This window comes from Fusarium proliferatum, assembly GCF_900067095.1.
Source record: "Fusarium proliferatum ET1 genome assembly, contig: FPRO_scaffold003, whole genome shotgun sequence".
Taxonomy (NCBI): Eukaryota; Fungi; Ascomycota; class Sordariomycetes; order Hypocreales; family Nectriaceae; genus Fusarium; species Fusarium proliferatum.
Window position 1 is genome coordinate 116,274 of NW_022194792.1, and position 18,184 is coordinate 134,457.

At 48.5% G+C, this 18,184-nt stretch overlaps 9 protein-coding genes across 9 annotated transcripts; 5 read left to right on the forward strand and 4 right to left on the reverse strand.

Annotated features, from left to right (window-relative positions):
- Positions 1-558: 558 nt before the first annotated feature.
- On the reverse strand, positions 559-954 carry FPRO_07183 (uncharacterized protein; the record flags this gene model as incomplete). Its single annotated transcript, XM_031227821.1, has 1 exon — positions 559-954. The coding sequence occupies one exon, from the start codon at positions 952-954 to the stop codon at positions 559-561; it is 396 nt and encodes a 131-aa protein (XP_031078219.1).
- A 986-nt stretch (positions 955-1,940) lies between these two features.
- On the forward strand, positions 1,941-2,894 carry FPRO_07182 (uncharacterized protein; the record flags this gene model as incomplete). Its single annotated transcript, XM_031227822.1, has 4 exons — positions 1,941-2,061; positions 2,124-2,367; positions 2,414-2,685; positions 2,737-2,894. The coding sequence occupies 4 exons, from the start codon at positions 1,941-1,943 to the stop codon at positions 2,892-2,894; spliced, it is 795 nt and encodes a 264-aa protein (XP_031078220.1).
- Positions 2,895-3,567: 673 nt separating this feature from the next.
- Positions 3,568-4,898, forward strand: FPRO_07181 (uncharacterized protein; the record flags this gene model as incomplete). Its single annotated transcript, XM_031227823.1, has 4 exons — positions 3,568-3,770; positions 3,943-4,234; positions 4,291-4,523; positions 4,568-4,898. The coding sequence occupies 4 exons, from the start codon at positions 3,568-3,570 to the stop codon at positions 4,896-4,898; spliced, it is 1,059 nt and encodes a 352-aa protein (XP_031078221.1).
- Positions 4,898-5,671, forward strand: FPRO_07180 (uncharacterized protein; the record flags this gene model as incomplete). The annotated part of the gene is made up of 1 exon (XM_031227824.1): positions 4,898-5,671. One exon carries the CDS (start codon positions 4,898-4,900, stop codon positions 5,669-5,671), a length of 774 nt encoding a protein of 257 aa, XP_031078222.1.
- Positions 5,672-6,213: 542 nt separating this feature from the next.
- FPRO_07179 (uncharacterized protein) lies at positions 6,214-8,321 on the reverse strand (the record flags this gene model as incomplete). Its single annotated transcript, XM_031227825.1, has 8 exons — positions 6,214-6,788; positions 6,844-7,347; positions 7,398-7,475; positions 7,548-7,571; positions 7,619-7,793; positions 7,849-7,900; positions 7,962-8,038; positions 8,109-8,321. 8 exons carry the CDS (start codon positions 8,319-8,321, stop codon positions 6,214-6,216), a joined length of 1,698 nt encoding a protein of 565 aa, XP_031078223.1.
- A 679-nt stretch (positions 8,322-9,000) lies between these two features.
- On the forward strand, positions 9,001-10,825 carry FPRO_07178 (uncharacterized protein; the record flags this gene model as incomplete). The annotated part of the gene is made up of 5 exons (XM_031227826.1): positions 9,001-9,408; positions 9,465-9,567; positions 9,622-9,690; positions 9,742-10,329; positions 10,392-10,825. 5 exons carry the CDS (start codon positions 9,001-9,003, stop codon positions 10,823-10,825), a joined length of 1,602 nt encoding a protein of 533 aa, XP_031078224.1.
- A 1,435-nt stretch (positions 10,826-12,260) lies between these two features.
- Positions 12,261-13,106, forward strand: FPRO_07177 (uncharacterized protein; the record flags this gene model as incomplete). Its single annotated transcript, XM_031227827.1, has 1 exon — positions 12,261-13,106. One exon carries the CDS (start codon positions 12,261-12,263, stop codon positions 13,104-13,106), a length of 846 nt encoding a protein of 281 aa, XP_031078225.1.
- A 218-nt stretch (positions 13,107-13,324) lies between these two features.
- Positions 13,325-14,973, reverse strand: FPRO_07176 (uncharacterized protein; the record flags this gene model as incomplete). Its single annotated transcript, XM_031227829.1, has 2 exons — positions 13,325-14,842; positions 14,902-14,973. 2 exons carry the CDS (start codon positions 14,971-14,973, stop codon positions 13,325-13,327), a joined length of 1,590 nt encoding a protein of 529 aa, XP_031078226.1.
- A 1,064-nt stretch (positions 14,974-16,037) lies between these two features.
- On the reverse strand, positions 16,038-17,743 carry FPRO_07175 (cytochrome P450 monooxygenase family protein; the record flags this gene model as incomplete). The annotated part of the gene is made up of 4 exons (XM_031227830.1): positions 16,038-16,205; positions 16,255-17,077; positions 17,130-17,629; positions 17,705-17,743. 4 exons carry the CDS (start codon positions 17,741-17,743, stop codon positions 16,038-16,040), a joined length of 1,530 nt encoding a protein of 509 aa, XP_031078227.1.
- Between the last annotated feature and the right edge of the window lie 441 nt (positions 17,744-18,184).

Here is an 18,184-nt window from a genome sequence, read left to right on the forward strand (position 1 = left end):
ATCTGAGATTAGGTGCTGGATATCGATGATCAGGGTCTTGACGTCATTGACATTGGCGTCCGTATCGAGAAACGGTTAACGGCACAGCCCATATCGCACTCGCTAAGAAAGAAGCGAGTAAGCCAATGACACACTACAGAATTAGGCTTTGCCCCGCAATATGCGCTGAAGAGGCATCATCTCATATGCCATTCGTCTACCCTACGTATTGATACTTTCTTAAGCATGTGTATTTCGTCACACAGCCTCATTTACACACGCAAACAGAGTTAATCTTGGCTTCTCGGCAATAACACACCCCGGCTTGACTATACACTGCCTGCCAGAGCTAGAGCATTTATCTTTACTGCGTCGTCATTTTTGACGTAAGCCCTGCATGTTATATTTCAGACAGACTAGCATTGACTTCTAAGATACACAATTGTTTCGAGAGCCGTACGATACCCATAGTTGCCAAGAGTGTAGACTAAAGGGGGTAAGATGAGCTAAAGGAGGAAACCCGACAGTTATGGTTGGAAGTGCTTGAATTATCAAGATTATCAGCCTTGACAAATACATTCAAAACGCGACAGAGACAGAACTAAGAGACAGCCACGCCTCAACCGTCTCAAACTCCACCTCAATCGAGACCGTAACCCCGTCCACCGTAGAACTGATCTCCCTAGAAGACACATAAATACTAAAAGTTTCACTCTTTCCAAGCTCCCGCTCCTCCACTACCTTTTCGCTGCCATCATACACCGCCACAGTCTTGATATTTGCAGATTGCGATGTGAAATTGAGTGTGATCTCGTCCAGGGACTTGCCGGGAATGCTGCCATATACGGGCAAATACATCCAAGCTGATAGATCAGTGGCAGATGATGGTTTTATGGTCATGCTTCCCTGGCTTTGGGTTTTATTATAAGAGGTGGTGGCGGCACTGTCGCCGCTTGCTGAAAGTACAGTAGACATATTTGTTGGCTGCTTGGTCTTTTAAGCTGTTGTCAGGGCCTTTGATGTACTACTTTAACATACCAGGGTTTCTTAATTAGGAAAGTAATTACAAGACATGAGATGAAGATTCCATGAATTATATTTGTTCAAGACTCTTGTATTAGTAGCTTAAGATTAAATTATTCTGAGCTATCTCTGCAAATCCCGCAGCCCTTATACGTGGCCACTTCTGAGAGGCAGCGCTAGGAGCAATTCGTTCAAGTTCAGCTTGCACTTACTTATCATGACTCCCCGCTTATCAACAAGGAAGCAATGTGGCTGAGTTTAGGCCACAAAACAGGAGCTGAACCCTCAATTCGGCCTAGATGCAATTGCCAACGGTTCGATTCCAGCTGGCAAGCTTTGAGACTGGTGCTCTTCCTAGAGGTAGATTAACTCACCTGCGCATTCGTGATGGTCTTGTTTAATTAATAATATAGCCAGATTTCCAGGTTTCACAAATTGCTCTTAGCCTCGGCTGTTTTCCATGAGGAAGACTTGCTTCTTTTGCTTGGCGTTTGGGCTTTAGTAAAAGTTTCAGGACTCAGTGGCGTTTCAATGTAGACGAAACAGAAGGTATAAGCATAAACGCATCTTTACTTTATCTGGAAATATTCGCGAATAGTGTTGAGACCTGGGCCAGCCAGTCGCATCTCAAGTAATCAATGATAATCGGAGAATTACCAATCGTGAGACTGGCCGAGCCGAGGATCTCGGCACTGACGCTGGTTTGCGGTTTGCGTTTCTGCCTCTTTTCTTCTTTGTGTAGGAGCTGAAGCTGTAATCTTGTGTAGATGAAACGAAGATGTTGGGCAAAGACGAGAGTCCTAAATGCAAAGAAGGGTGAAGCTACGAGTATATAAGACACGGCATGGTACTCTGCTTCAGTGCGGCAAAGCTTCAGCATCAACAGGCTCAGCATCAGTCCCCTTGTCTTCGTGCCTAGCACTTTCTTTTCAATCATTATGAAGTTCTCTGCTTTGATCGTCATCGCCAGCGCGGTGGGGCATACGCTTGCCCATCCCCAGTTTCTATCAACCCGCGAATTTGTTCCCCAGGAGTGGATTGCTCCAACTCCAGACGCCTGTAAGCCCCCACAATGGAGAGTATCACTAGCATCTGTGTGTTGTACTAACTGTTTGACGAAGCTCGTGGCCCCTGCCCCGGCCTCAACACTTTGGCCAACCATGGGTACATCCCTCGCGACGGCAAGAATATCACACTCGACATTCTTAAAGACGGTATGCTTACCGGCTATAACATTGAGAACTTGGATGCTGTTATCCTCTTCACTCAAGCTATCAAGACCAGCCCCAAGTACCCCAATACCCGCAGCTTCGATCTGGCAGATCTTGGACGACACAACATCCTCGAGCATGACATTTCTCTCAGGTAGACCTTGCCATTCTACTATCCTAACAAGTACTGACCTTCGCAGTCGTTCCGACGCATTCTTTGCTGATCCGAACCCATTCAACGAGACCGTCTGGGCAGAGTCCCTTACCTACTTTCCCGACGACCTGATGACAGTCGAACAAGTCGCCAAGGCGAGAATGGGCCGCTTAGCGACCTCCAAGAAGACAAACCCTGAGCACTCGCTGTCCACGCTAGCTGACGGCTTCAGCTGGGGTGAGATGGCGTCCTTCTTTGAGATCATGGCCGATGGCACTACCGGCACGGTGGAGAAGAAGTTTATTGAGTACTGGCTGAGTACGTTTCTTCAACTTGGTATGATAAAGCTGACAAGGCGTTCTTCTGCAGAAAACGAGCGAATGCCGACGGAGATTGGATGGCAGCGACGACCTACGATCATGCGAGGAAGTGAACGTATCGAGTTTACTAGGAAGCTCATGCAAGCTGCTGGCGTTGCCCGTCGCGACATCAAGAGTAATGCTTACGGTCGTGAGCTGGTCATGTGAAATGGCAGTGGTATGTGAGCGCGGGACGTTCACGTTACTCAAAGGAGCGCAGGATTACATCGAACTCAGGAGTCATTAATGCATGCCACACTGCAATGATCAAGTAAAGATTTCTGTATCTACTACATTTGTTGTCTGACTTCTTCCTATATCTGGTTGAGAAAAGACTGCGTGTGTGATGGAATGCTACAGCGGTAAGACTTAGAAGTTCTCTTTCGGTTATTACTAGCTAGGTACTCCGTAGTTATCGTGATCTGCGTTCTAAAAAGCGAAGTGCTAGGCCTTTGGTGAGGAAGTCGTGAAATAATTCCGCGCGAGACATGTTAATTCCGCACACCATGAATGCCATGTCGTGACGGAGCAGGGATCAAGCTCGCAAACGGCATAGCTCATCGCAAGATACGGCAACAGGCGAATCAACTCTTTACACTGTGTCGTGAGATTACAGCGCGTAAAAATCGATAGTCTCGACGCAGGCGAACATTTCGGGCATAGCAACCGTCAAACCTGCACTGTAGGATATCCACGTCCGTGGTGAAGGTGGAGCCTCTGTCAGCAGCCGATCAAACAATGTCTCCAAAATCTCGATATTGCACAAGTTCAGTTCAAGAACTATCAGATTGTCTTGTTACGCTGCAATTGTTTTGTTTATTTGCCTGAATAACTTGGAACCATGCATCCTCCTGTTCTACACGTTATCTATGCCGGCCGTGGCGATGCCATGGTTCTTGAATGCGACGACAGTTCTACCCCTAATAAGCGCAACTTTATCCTCGTGGATGGAGGCCCCAGAAAATACGACTATCTGGGCGACAACGCCCCTTATCATCGATACCTTTTGTCTGCCTGCCGACAGATCATGGGCCAGAAGAACAGGTTCGCTGGTATAATCTTTTCGCACCCCCACGAGGATCATTAGGGCGGTTATCTACATGCTATTGCCGGATCCCAAGACATTGACAGTAACAATGTATTTGTACCGACTCCTGAATCTGATACAGACACAGTCAATGCATCAATACATGTGAAAGCTCAGATACGATGACAGTGGCTCAGTTCAGTATGGACTAGTTACGGACAAGAAACTTTCCGATCTTACACTGGGATCTCGTACCTTTTCGGGACGGACCATTCTTCAGCCAAACGGTCAGAAGCTCATTCAAGGGCTCTTGAACATGATGCACCGGACAGTACCAGGGACGTCGGCAGAGGACGAGATGAAACCATGGGTTGAAAGTTTTTTCGGGGGTCAGGATCTTACTTTTGGACGGCTTGATGGTTTCACTGATCATCTTCTTACTCTATGTCAAGGAGCCCATGCTATCCCCACGAACCAAGACGTACGAGCGCAGGGAGAAGAGATCTTTATGGATGAAGAGTTCTGCGAACCTTCCAGGGAAGCATGGAGGACGTGTCATCTGGAGGTCTTGATGTGACTCCATACGGGACATTTCACGACGGCTTGTCGTATGAGACCTTGAATAGCGCTCATGCAGCTGAGTATAAGAGCCGGTTCTTCCAACCAGTGACTCACGGCCAAGCACAAATTACTCAGTTCAACATTGTCGACCGTTTTGGGCAGGTCATATATGCTCATGATCCGCGACCAGAACAGCCCAAAGAGCCTCTGTATCCACACATATTGGATCTATTCTGCTTTGCGAACTGGATAGTGACGCGTTACCCAATACGGCATTCAAGACATCAGCGGGCGACGGTGAAGAGGACGGTTGCGAATGGTTTCAGCTTAGCCCACGGATCAACCAAGATGCTCGTCTCCATGCTGAATTTCTAAATGATGAGGATAGTCCTGGACCACAACCAGTGACTGATAACAACACGGCTGTATTCGCATGGCTATTGATCAACTTTCACAATCAGTCTATACAGGTCTATGACAAGGATAGGACTTTCAAGGGAGAGGTCCTGCTTCCTTCTGAACCCAACGAGTCGGTCCATTGGCATTCTCTCCTTGGGGTCGATGTCTCTTCTGACATCATATGATGCCGGACGAACATGACTTTCGACTACAAGCTCGACTAGATAAAGTAGACACGTCGGCGCTCAAAGGGTCCAAGCAGCCCATGACTCTGAACGACCTGATCGCATCAATGTCACATGCACCTTTCATCATTGGTCTTTGGAAGACCATAGTTGCTGCCCAAGATCATATTCAAGCACCGCCAGCCCAGCAATTCGCCCAGTTCCCTTCGGCTCTTGTTGGTCGTCCCGTTGCTCTCGCACATCTTTCATTGGCACTCGAGCTTGCAACTCCACCTATGCAGAGCCAAGCCTACGCCGATTATGCTGAAGACGAGGCCAACGATGTCACTGGTGTGAGTCTGTCTGAGACTGTGGATGGGGAACTCACACGATATGAGTTTGGCATTAAATTGGGCGACATGTTGGGCCACCAAGATGGGTTGATTGGCTACTTCACACATCCAGAAGCTGAGGAAGCTTGGAACATTGTCACCGACTTTTCCATCGACGATTTGTCTCTACTGAGCGTCAAACACACAAACAATGCACCTCCTCTCACCGTGTCCCCCAGCTATCCACCTGTGCTGTCTGCGGGTACTTCTGACCCCTTCAACATCACCGACGAGGCAAATAATTATCAAAAGCGGAAAGCCGAGGCCTTGCAATCTTCTCTCGTCACTGTACTCCTGGACCCCTTCCTTCCAATCCACGTACGATCAGGGATACTCCCTGCAGTTCAAGTCCAGCTAAACCGAGACGACGTGGAGCGAGACCTTCAAAATCTCGGCGTTTGATTCCGTTCAGGTCCGGTCATTATTGGGTCTCGTGGCTCAGACCCTGTCTCGGCACAAGAGGGCAAAATGCGTATAAAAATTATTAACGATGGCAACGATCCGAAAGCCCCTCTTGTACCAGTGCATACCATGCCGACCACAACGTCTGGTACGGCATGGCAATGGGTGCAGCCTGTGATGGAACACCTAAACGAAAAAATGGGGACCGATACTTTGAGTTCTGGAGTAAAATATGTGCATTTGAGTGTGACGAATCCATTAAAGCAAGGGTTTGATGCAATAGTAGGAGCCGATCACGAGAAAGCTAAGGAAGATGAATAGAAGTAGCTGTCGCCTTAAATGGATATTTACTGCTCAGGCGGAGCGAGAAGAGTACCTAAACCCAAGCACCAGATGTTGGACTTTAGTTTATAGAGTAGTGATTCCTTAAATATAAAGCTAAAAATGATTTATAAATCTAGACTTCTATACAGGGCTAAAGCTCTATTAAAAGGCTTCTAATCTCTCCAGACTATAGCTTTGCTGAGATATCGTTTGTCTTATTATGAATTTTCCTTTGAGCTACTCGCCTCATCAGGAACAGACTCGTGCTTATCCTTCTGTACTCGCGTATCAATCCAACCCGTAAAGAAGGCTGCTGCAAACATGGCCGCAGCCGACCCTGTTCCCAGATAGAAAACACGATCGATGCTGAGTGAGTAAGCCTTGATGACTCCAGTCAACTGGTCTGCAGGTATGAGCTTGCGCATGTCTGCTGCTGATGCTCCTGCTGCGGTGACTGTGGCTGGATCAATCTTGGGCGCGTAGACTCTCAACAACGACTCCAAACTGGAGCTGAAAACAACGTTTGAAAGTGCGAGGAATATTGATCCGCCGATATACTGACCCAGTACCATAAAGGACATGGCAATGGGAATCATCTGCTGCGAACATGAATGGGGAATGGCTGTGTAAGGTACTTGTTGCATAAGGCCTCGTCCAACTCCTGCGAGAAACTGATAACCAACCCACTTTCCAGTGGATGTGTATGGGTCCAAGGTACTACAGAGGCCTGTCGCGACTGTTAAGAGAGCCGTACCGATGACTGCTTGGGGTATATAGTATCCCACTTTACCAACTGAACAGCAGAGTTAGCAGAGGTCCTTATCAGATTGGGCAGACTGATCACTTACTTAGGATACCGCCCACGATGCTGAAGACAACTGAAGCCAAGATATTTGGCAACATGCTTACACCGCTACTGATAGGGCTCTGTCCACGAACTGCTTGGAAGTACACCGGTAACCAGTATGACAACATCAGCGCTGAGCCTATCATGAAGAGGGTCAAGAAGAAGCAAGCAATGACTACTCGCTGCTTCAGGAGCACCGGCGGAATCAGAGATTCATCGCCCCTATTCCAGCTCCAGGCGACGTATGCCATTAGTGAGGCAGCCGATCCGCAGAACAGGCCGATTGTTACTGCGCTACTCCACGCATAGGTAGTACCGCCCCATTGCAAGGCTAGCATAAGCATGGTAGAAGCACCCGCGAACATAAAAAATCCGATCAAGTCAAGACGCTTAGGAAGTTCACGCACTGCTTGCGCGAAGGGTGGCACGGGCTGTTGATCTGCTATTTTTATAAACAAGATACCCCCCAGGACTATGGCTCCGATGGGTAAGTTGATGTAGAAGCCTGTCAAGGTTACTGCGTTAGTTTAATATCTCATCCCCTGGAATAAGGACACTTGCACCATCGCCATGAAGCACGCTGCGTCAAGGCTCCTCCGATAAGAGGGCCACTGACAAGACCTAGTTGAGCAACTGATAGTATCAAACACGGTCAGTGATAGACAAGAGGGAAAAGAAGGGTTAGGTAGCACAGTGCACACTGACCTCCCATCATAAGTCCCATATTCACTGTCCATCGTCAGCACCAAACGAACCGAACGCATTACATGACGTACCTGATCTCTTTTCGGGGCGAATGGCCGATGCAATGATTGTCAACCCCCCAGCGAATATCCCCGCAACGCCAATGCCTGCTATCGCGCGTCCGATGATAAGAACATCCGACGAGGGCGCGACGCCGCAAACAAGCGACCCGACTTCAAAGATAGCAAAGAAGGCGAGGTAGACCCACTGCAAGAACATGTTAACACTAACCTGCGATGGTTGATATTTGGCGGCTTCTTACTTTGAGAGAGAACTGTGTATATAGCTTGCCAACCAGAGGTTGGATTACGGCGCTGGAGTAGAAGATTGGTTGGCATAGCTGGACTCAAATCGCGCAACTGGGAAGTTGCATACCTTGACAACTGATAAGCTGAGCCATACCAGCTGATGTCTTTGAGCGAGTGGAAATCGGAAGTGATTTGGGGAATAGCCTGCAAAGCTATTAACTTCTGTGCTTGGTATGCCTTGTAGGCGCACAGCACCATGACAAAGGCCACTCACAGTTGCTATGATTGATGTGTCCAGCAGTACAAGGAAAGATGCAATGGACACAGCACCCATCACAAGTAGCAAAGGCAACCCTTCCACGTAGCTCGTCCCAAGCTGCGTGGATGCATCCTCCGTAGCCGAGCTGACGTGTCCATTTGGTGGTGAAGGCTTACTCTCGATGGCTTGACTATCCCCGTTACGTGACTGGGGGCGCGACTCTCCCATGATGTTGTGGAGTAGCGGTTGTGGCTATCGCAAAATAGTCAGTATGTCAGGAAGACGAAGGTGATGGGATTACAAACAAGCAGGAGTCAAGCTGACTTTCCGAGGGAGTTTTGAGAGCATTTCAATGGCTCGTGTCTGTGCCGCGTACCCGGAGTCCCTGCTACAGATCGGCAAATCAGCAGCGTATTAGTGTAGCATGTCAGATTTTAAGCCCTGCAGAGCGCCTGCGGGCCGCGCTGACGGGGGCGTGTCTCGGTTGGCCAGGCTGATGACTAGGACTTTTGGGGGGTGTTCTATTGCATATTCTAGGTACTTCCAGGCACATTGTTGCGAATGTTACAGTAGAGTCCGTGCCTTATCATAATCTTGAGTGATTTCTCAACGTAGTATTTGTTGGTTGGGACTTGCATGATCCTTAGTTGCATGTGCGAAAATAGATTCTCAACTGAGTCAGACGGAATGAGACATTGCTGACCAGATTGAGTAGGCCGCACGATATTGTTTATCTGCCGGGGCACAACTCCTCCACTCCTTCACATATGCAACAGGCAACTTGCCGTAGCGGGGTATGCACGTAAGCGTCTGGTACAGGGAGTTTTATAACACTGTCAACACATCATAGCCAACGGCCTGTATTGCCAAGAATCAACCCGACATTGCCAAGATCAACGCAACAGTCATGAACCACACAAGCTCGACAGAGTCATTCCATCTTGGAAAGGAAGGTTACTCTTTGGATCTCACCACAGAGGCCGCCAAGATCTTGGCGATGCTGTCTCAAGACAAAGATATGACGGCGATTATCTGTAGTATCCTCGTCGTTGCATTGACGTCGTGGTATCTAGCCAGTCAGCGCAGTCAATACCCGCTCATCAACCCGCGAGGAGCCTTCCAGTTCACGCATGGCAAGGTGAAGCAGCACTTCATACACAATGGCCGACAACTTCTAGAATATGGTCTCAAGAAGCACAATGGCAGACCGTTTCGTATCATGACTGATCATGGAATGATGACGGTTCTTAACCCTAAGTATACGGATGAGCTTCGGAATATCCCACAGTTGAATCATGCACGGGCAATCGCCAAGGTGAGCTATTCGAGGCCAAAGTTGGCAGAGATTGATAGCTAACTCGTACGGCGTAGTTTGTGAACTCTCACTTACCTGGTTATGAGCCGTTCCATACTTTTGGCTACGGAGGTGATATAATTCAAGATGTAATCAAGCTTAAAGTGACTCCGGCACTAGGTACGTTCGAAATACTCCAGCGACACTTTAGATTTCATACTGACGAAGCTTAAGGCCAACTAACACACGCTCTATCTGAAGAGACATCTTTCATGCTAAAGAGCTCCTGGACGGACAACACTGGTGAGTTACTCCCCGACTTGCACAATACCAACGGCTAATTCTGGCTGATAGATTGGCACAAGATCCATGTACACTCAAATCTCCTCAGAGCTGTAGCCCAGGTGTCGTCTAGGGTCTTCCTCGGAGACAAACTGTGTAGAGACCCAGAGCTCCTCCGTATCACCACCACCTACACTCACTCACTTACAATGACGGTGGGCAAGTTAAACGCGTGGCCAGCTGTTCTTCGCCGCATAGTCCAAAGGTTTCTGCCTCACACTCGTGAACTGCAGCAATCTGTCAAGGATGCGCAAGTGCTCATAGGCGGGCTCGTCAAGGAGCGAGAAGCTATGAGAGCTAAAGGAGACTCGACAGAGTACGCTGATGTGCTGGAGTGGCTGCCACAAATCGCAAAGGGCCGCTCCTATGATCCTGCGTTGGTCCAGTTGGCTTTGTCGTTTGTTGCTATACACACTACCGCAGACATGGTGGGGCAGCTGTTGTTTGATCTGATTCAACATCCTCAGTACGTCCAACAACTACGAGATGAGATTATTTCGGTGCTTCAGGAGGGAGGGTGGAAGAAGAACTCTCTGTACAACATGAAGCGCCTCGATAGTTTCATGAAGGAGTCTTTGAGAATCAGGCCCATCAACCAGAGTAGGTCTTGTCAGACCACTTCTTGCACAGAGTTTATCACTGACCTACCATCCACCGCATAGCTACCATTCAAAGAATTGCTGAAGTACCAATCACTCTCTCAGACGGCACAAAGATCAGCCAAAACACGCTTTCTATCGTCCCTCTTGTCCGCCATTGGGACCCTGAGTACTATCAAGATCCAAACACATTTGACGCTTTCAGATTCTACAACGCTCGCCAGGAAGAGGGCAAGGAGAACAAATCGCAATTCGTATCCACTTCCCCAGAATACCTCAGTTTTGGCCATGGTCTACATGCTTGTCCTGGACGCTTCTTTGCGTCCAACGAGATCAAGATCATTATGTGCCATATCTTGCTCAAGTATGAATGGCGATTGGTGGAGGGCGCCAAGTCCCCACAGACCTTGAAGCATGGCTTCAGTCTTGTTGCAGATCCATTCAGTTGTCTCGAGATCAGGAGGAGACAGGAAGAGGTTAATATTGATATCTTATAAGTATCAAATAAATCGAAAATCCATTTTATTTAAAATGCCTATTCTTTTAAGAAGGCTACCTCAATTGCAGATATACTTTTAACAGTTTATAGATTATTTCCTTAAATTAAAACACTTACATAAATTTTTAAAATCTTAATACTTAAGAGCTCCTAAAGATAAGCAGTATGCCTGCAATTATTATATAATGTTTCCCCCCTCATCATTCTGCAATTTATTTTAATATTATGGTTATGTTATGTTATATTCTCAATTTCTTGCAGAACGTAACTCAACTCCAGGGCAAGTTGAGAAGCAAATGTCGTTATCGATAAGGAGTGACAAACCAGGTGACTAAACCAGATTTGGTGAGATCGTTATAAACCCATGTTAATACAGTAAACTTTCACCGAATCAATAATACGATCCAGTCATCTGTGAATTCTCAGATCATCCTTTCAGTATAATTAAACCTGCTTCTCGGTGCATTTGTGCCAGGCAGTAAGACTGTTCACGGATATTCGGCACAAGATAATCACCAACCAACATCCCACGAATCCTTTTACCCATTGCCTTGCATATAACAGGCATCACAATACCTTGCTGATGCCCCCAACCAACCACGCACGCCCCTACCAGAGAAAAATCCCGGTCGGACCTTGCTGACATGCATAGTCTAGTGGTTATTCGTATAGCGCCCATGCGTCGGGGGATCTGCAGACCCGCGCCCCTTTACAAGTTCCCGTGTCCCGTACCTACTTGAACTAGCTGTTGCTCGCTACAGGCCATTTTGTGCTTCTTACTGCAGTAGTCTAGATCAATCCTTTATCTGAGAACCCCTTGTAACTCGCCTGATTTCTGCAGAGGATGTTATATAGGGTTGCATTGGCGGCTCATAAGCTTTATTAGCCTATACTTTGCTGACCGGGGCGGAGGCGAGAGCCTACCGGATGCGAGTGGGGTGGTCTACTGTGGCGTTACATGGCAAAAATCATGACTGCCAACAGCATATACTCCATGTTGATTGTGAACACCGATGTGCCTCTTACTACATGTCAGGAAGATTGCTATTGATAGTAAGATACCATTGATAAGCTAATACTGCACGTGCAAATAGCCACGTAAGGCTTCATTGCGACAGTGGGATGAAGGATTCTTGTGATTCCCCTGTACTGGCTGGTTTCATCTCAGCGTGGGATGGAGAAATCCCTACAAGCCTGGGAGTTACGAGTTAGGACTGAACTGACCTAGAACATGTAAGAAAACGTGACCTGTACTTCTAGACAATTCCGGCGTAGAGACCTACCAAGTCTATTTACAGCCGAGGCAGCAATAAAACACATCCTTACGCATGGTTCAGGCCTTTCACACAGCATTTCCCATATATTTGTCGCTTAAACCTGAGGGGCGTCTCATCACAGAGCAGCAAAGTAAGCCTATCACACACACGCCCACAATGTCTGCAGCTCCTCCAACCCTTGGAAAGCTCGCCACTATTCCAGAGAGTGAACACAGCGGGCCCCCGCAAGTCATCTCTGTCGGACTGTGGCGGATGGGCACTGCATCTATGGCCGCTGCGTACGATATCCTAGGCCTACGACCTCATCACGCTTTAGACATGGTCGATCAACCAGAGCAGTGGAAGCTCTTTGAAGCTGCCGCAGACGGAAGTTTTCCTGATCCGCGCACTGGCAAACTCAAACGGCCACCGTTTTCCCGCCAGGAATGGGACCAGATCTATGGAAAATACGGCGCTATCACGGAGCTTGGATCGGCCTTTGCAGAGCAGCTTATCGCGGCGTACCCAGAGGCAAAAGTTGTCATCTGTCGCCGTGACTATGATAAGTGGTGGCCCAGCTTTCGCGAGGGTATTGTTCTGCCACTTTACAGCGCCAAACTCCGCTTCGTCATCTACACGATCTCTTTCGTGCTGGGCCGACGCGGCGGACATGCCATGATAAAGACAACGGAAGGCTTTTTCCGTTCTTATTCTGTACAAGACTTTGACGCAAACACAGAAGCTGTGTATGACGTGTACTTCAAGAGGATTGACGAGTTGCTCCCTCCAGAGCGCAAGTTGGTCTATCAGCTGGGTCAGGGATGGGAGCCTTTGTGCGAGTTTCTGGACAAGCCTGTGCCGGGAGTGGAGTTTCCGCGCATTAATGAGGCAAAGGCGCTTAAGGAGCACCAAAGGGCGGCGATGGAGCGGTGGTTGACTGCGAGCTGGAAGGCTGTTAAGCCATGGCTGATTGGAGCGCTTGGCCTTAGTATCGCTGTTGTCGTGGCTAGAAAGAAATTGTGATTTGATAGGCCAATGATGAGTTTTACTCGTACGGATTAGAGTCTCGTGAGATTCGAGACAAAGGCCGGTAATTATAATCGTGGCGCCGAATACGATAAGAAGTGAAAGGTCATTGAACGATACAAGATTGTCAAAAGCGATATATCAATCTTAGTTACAGATAAACAATGACTCTATTTGCTGATGAAGTCTGACGACGACTTGCGAGTATCTCTTATCTATTTCTTGTCCTTTACACCGATAACACCGGCCAAAACGCTTTGGTAAAAAGTGCCATCAGGACCCAAGGTCCCCTCACTCCAATTGTCGTTAAAAGTACCACCCATACCGGTCCTATACTGATAAGTCGTCTTACCTGTAAGCCAGTCCACAGCAGCAAGATACCACACATACTCTCCCTTCACTGCTCGCTCTGTATCCTGTACCGAACTATATAGTAGTCCGCTCTTAGTTGACAGAATAGACACCGCCTTAACAGCCAGGTCAGAGTTCCATCTTACGCTACACTCCCCTTTGGGTGTGACGTCAACTCTGACCATGCCGCCAGCCATACTGCTCATATTGTTCCAGGGACCGTTCAGCACGAAGGGAACTCCCGGGCTGGAGAGACGGACTGGCGGGGCACCGTAGTTGTTCTGGATCATGACACCAAAATTCTTCCCGTCAAAGTGGGCCAAGGCTGCATTGTCGTTATTGCTCTTACCAGCTTCGAAAAGCGGCACCGAGCAGACGAGTTGCTCCTCGGCTGACTCTTGGGTCTTTTGATGGTACACCAACAAATTGACCTTTGGGTCGGCATTGTCCGTAATAACCACGAACTTGTCGTCTAGCAGCACAGGCGTCGCTCCCGTTCCGCGAGCGATCTCACCAGGCTTGCCTCCAGCCCCAGAGTCATAGGGAACTTTCCACTTAACATTGAGATCGCTGGAGCCCGTTGCGTCCATGGCCCACATGTAACCAATAGAGGTGGAGGTATCAGCTTCTCCAGAAGGACCAGTGGCCATATAAACATCCATGCCGCTCACGGCGATGCCATTCTCGACCATCTGGTTCTTGACGCGTCTTTTGATCACGGCACCGTCTGGCTTGATGTATCCGAATGTTGATGAGTTCTGTGGCGGGTCTCCTCCACCAATAATACCACCAGTGGTAAACCAAATATTGCCCGCTGCATCATACATAGTATTAAGCAGGAGTTCCCATGGTTTAATGACACTTTTGAGATTGATGTTACGCGTGATCCTGAAGAAAGGGTTACCCTTGCAGATCCCACGATGCACAACATAAACATTGCCTTCTTTGGTACTAAGCAGGATATCATTGGTGTCCTGCATATACTCCATGTACGCAAGACCAAGGGTCTCGTTGTCGGGAGGATACCAGGCTGCATTGATCTGGTATGTAGCAGGGTCAACGGCAACGAGACCACGTGGCGGAGGCAGGCCTACAGACGCGTTGGCATAGCCGGCAGTTAAACTACCATCTGCTCCCCACATCATGATATTGATGGTGTTTGCACCGCTAGTGAGAGTCGTGTTGACTCCTAAGGGGCCGGGATAGTCTGTGTTGCCGGTGTTACCTCCATCTCCATGCATGAGCGATGCTTTGGGATAGATGGGGAACTGTGATCTCAGGAATTTGTTTTTGGCAGATGAGCCAATGAAAGCTGGACCATCTAGATTCTGGCTGTTCGATATAGATCCCTTTTGTGAAAAGGGGGTATATACTGGAGCATGCTATAAAGTTCAAGATATGTGAGCCTTTCTGTAACCTCTTGTGAGAGATGCGAGCCTACCTGACACTCTCCATTCTTTCCAGTATATGCCGTCAGGCCCAGAAGGCCTGCCAAAGCCACTACGAGACCCATCATGTCTTGCAAGTCAGACCTGTGTGCTAATTGCAGAGAGAATAGATGCCAGGCGTATTGTGGCAGATCGAGAAACCGATGACAAGCAAGTTAGTCAACAACCACGCCGGTCTCGCAGATATCACATAAAGGCTGTGTCTGATAAATAGATACGTGCCTAATCAGGATTCAGTAGGATTCGTTTGTTGAATCATACGAAATCCTGCAACGCAAAAGAGCGCCACGTATCATTTCTCCGCGCGCAGGCTGTGATCCTAAGAAGCATGTACTTGAACGTATCGTAACATTCCGAGCCTTTTCGGCTGCAATGGCCCCCACGTAATACTAGGGTGTGATTTTATCCCGCCATCAAGATTCACATCTATCGCTACCACAGCAAAACACGAAGCGGTAAGGAATTCGCGTTGCAGAGATTGAATCCTGCGCGGAAACGGATGTACCTCCGGGCGAGCGGACGGCGGATAAGCAATCCATCGCGAGAAAATACATATCTTATCGTCCTGAACGGCAGTCAGCACGCATCCTGGATGGACAGCAAGGCACAGAGCGGCACAGTCAGCATATGATGGCGCAGTCCATGCCTTCCAATTGGGCGATAGCAAAAGAGTCCTAGACCCCATGCTGAGTGAAGTCACCCCGCCCTTTACTCGAATCTGCATGTTGGTGGCTACCCTGGATCTGCATATCTGCATGCATGGACCGTCCCTGTTTACCCATTTGCGGGGGCGTGGTTTTCGCGTAGTCCTCCAACTAGGAAGACGTAACCGTTTGGTCGGTTATATGAGTTTCTAATTTGTGGGATCGCAAACCACAAGCGACAAGGGGAATTATGTCGTAGCGTAGAACGCGTGCTTGAAGGCGGTATTATTTGTGCTGCGCGGAGAAACAATCCTTGTTTATCACGGTTTTATGTCATATAAAATACAACCACATCAAATCACCGTCTTTAGTCATGAAGTTGCATATGTCATAAGCTTAATTCTATACGACAAGTAATTGGAATAGATCTCTTGGACGTGACATATTTTTGACTTAGAACTATCGAGTTTACTGGAAATAAATGTCTACTCCCGCTGAACAGGCTTCCACTGAACCAGTAGCGGAGCCTTAACCCATGTCATCTTCCACAAAGAATTAGCCGCCCAGTCAGATCCAATGCTCTCGTCCAATTCCGGATCAAAACTCCACAGAAGCTTGCAGATAATGAGCCTAAGCTCTGTTTGCGCTAGACTCTGTACCGTCTTGTTAGAAATAGTACTAGCAGGGGACAAGTGAACATACCTTTCCGATGCAGTTACGAGCTCCAATACTGAATGGTTGGAACGCGTCGCGCTTATCATGAGCGAAGCGCTCGTCGCCCAACCATCGCTCCGGGATAAACTCATCAGGTTGAGCAAAATTGCGGCTCGAGCGGTTGTTTGGGTACTGAGATACTTGTACTCCTGTCCCCTCGGCGATGTAACAACCACTGATGAACTCACCACCCTTACCTACTCGTCGACCAAAGCCGACGGCTGTGGGGGTTTGGAGGCGGAGGGTCTCGTTGATTACGCCTGTCAGTATGGGCATGTTGCTCACAGTCTCTGGGGCAATGTCCTCGTATGAGGCGAAGCGGCCACGAACTTCTTCCTTGAGCTTGCTCATGTAGATTGGGTGTTGGCACAGGAAATAGATGGACCAGGTGAGGACATGGGCTGTGGTGTCTGAACCTGCAGTCAAGAACAGACCTGAGTCGACATGAAGCTCCTTGTCCATGACGCCCGTCTTCTTGAAGCCTACCGTTACATCCTTCTCATCGCTGACCTCATCATCACGGACCCTAATAACGTATGAGAGGAAATCTTTCTTCCCCGCCGTGGGCCCACGCTCTACACGCGACCAGGTCTGCTCGTTGAGCCACTTGTCGTGGTTGACCCAGGTGGTGATCTGTTCCTCGCTGAGAGCATAGCCGGTGAGCTTATTCAGCAGGGGATAGCACCAGAGGACGTAGCAGAAGCGGAATGCCAGCAGGCCATCCTGAACAATCTTGACGTTTTTGTGCGTTTTCAGGTCGCGGAGGTTACCCAGAGATTGCCCGTAGATGAGAGTAGAGACGATATCGAACCTGTTGTTCTGTTAGCAATGGAAGTCTTGTCTCCTCGGATGATAGATCTCACATTGTCCAGCTGAAATATTTGCACATATCTACAGCACCGCTGGCTTCCCTCAACCGCTCAACGAGCAAGTCAGAGACAGCTTGAATAGTTGGATATTGGTCCGCCAGTGACTTATCACTAAACGAATGTGCCCAAGCTCTTCTTCGACGGTGATGAGGCTCGTCATGCTCAAACAAGAGACTTTGTACACCCTCGACCGGCGGAGCGTACCAAGCGGGGTCCTTCTCCAGTGTCGGATGGCCCTTGAGCTGTCCCGTGCGATGACCGTAGATGTCGGTCCAGGCTGTGTCGCCTGATATGAATGAAACCTCTGATATAGAGTAACGGACGATGTCACCGTACTTCTCGTGAAGGTCACGCAGATAGAAGGGTGCGGTACCGTCTAGATGGTGTTTCAAGTATGGGATACGGGATATGGCGTTGAGTTTCGGCCCGGGCACATGGCGCAAGGGATGGAAGAAAGCATTGTATATCGCTTGGACAACGAGGTACAGTGTAATCTGAATGAAAGACACGTACGGTCAATAAAAACTTCACAATGAGAATCTCTGATGCCATGAGTGATCATCACTTACAGCGGCAAGAGCCAGTAGGGACGAAACTATAATCTGCATGATTGCAGTATTGATAGGAAGTCAGAAGAGTGGTTCAGCGATACGGCTTGAACGACCTGTCTATCAAAAACAAAGAGAAATGGGGTATAGAGAAGAATAGCTGAAAGAACTGGCTACCTTGATAGACGACCACAAGAGACAGATTGACCTTCTCTGAGCACTGAGTGAGATTAGGCGGATCTGATAATCTGGATGACAGTATGACGAGCGCGTGGTGCTCGATAAGACAATGTACTTGGAAGTACGGAGTAGGCGGTAGGTGGCGCTTACAAGAACACAGGGGTCCTCATCTTCTGTGAGCCTGGTGATACAAGTAAGAGCGCATATTCCATATCACATCCCGGCAGGGATATGCAATACGAGCGATGACCCGGATGGAGGATGGGATTGATGGATGAGGATCGCATGCATAACAACAAGGATCGGCAACTAAGCGCCGAG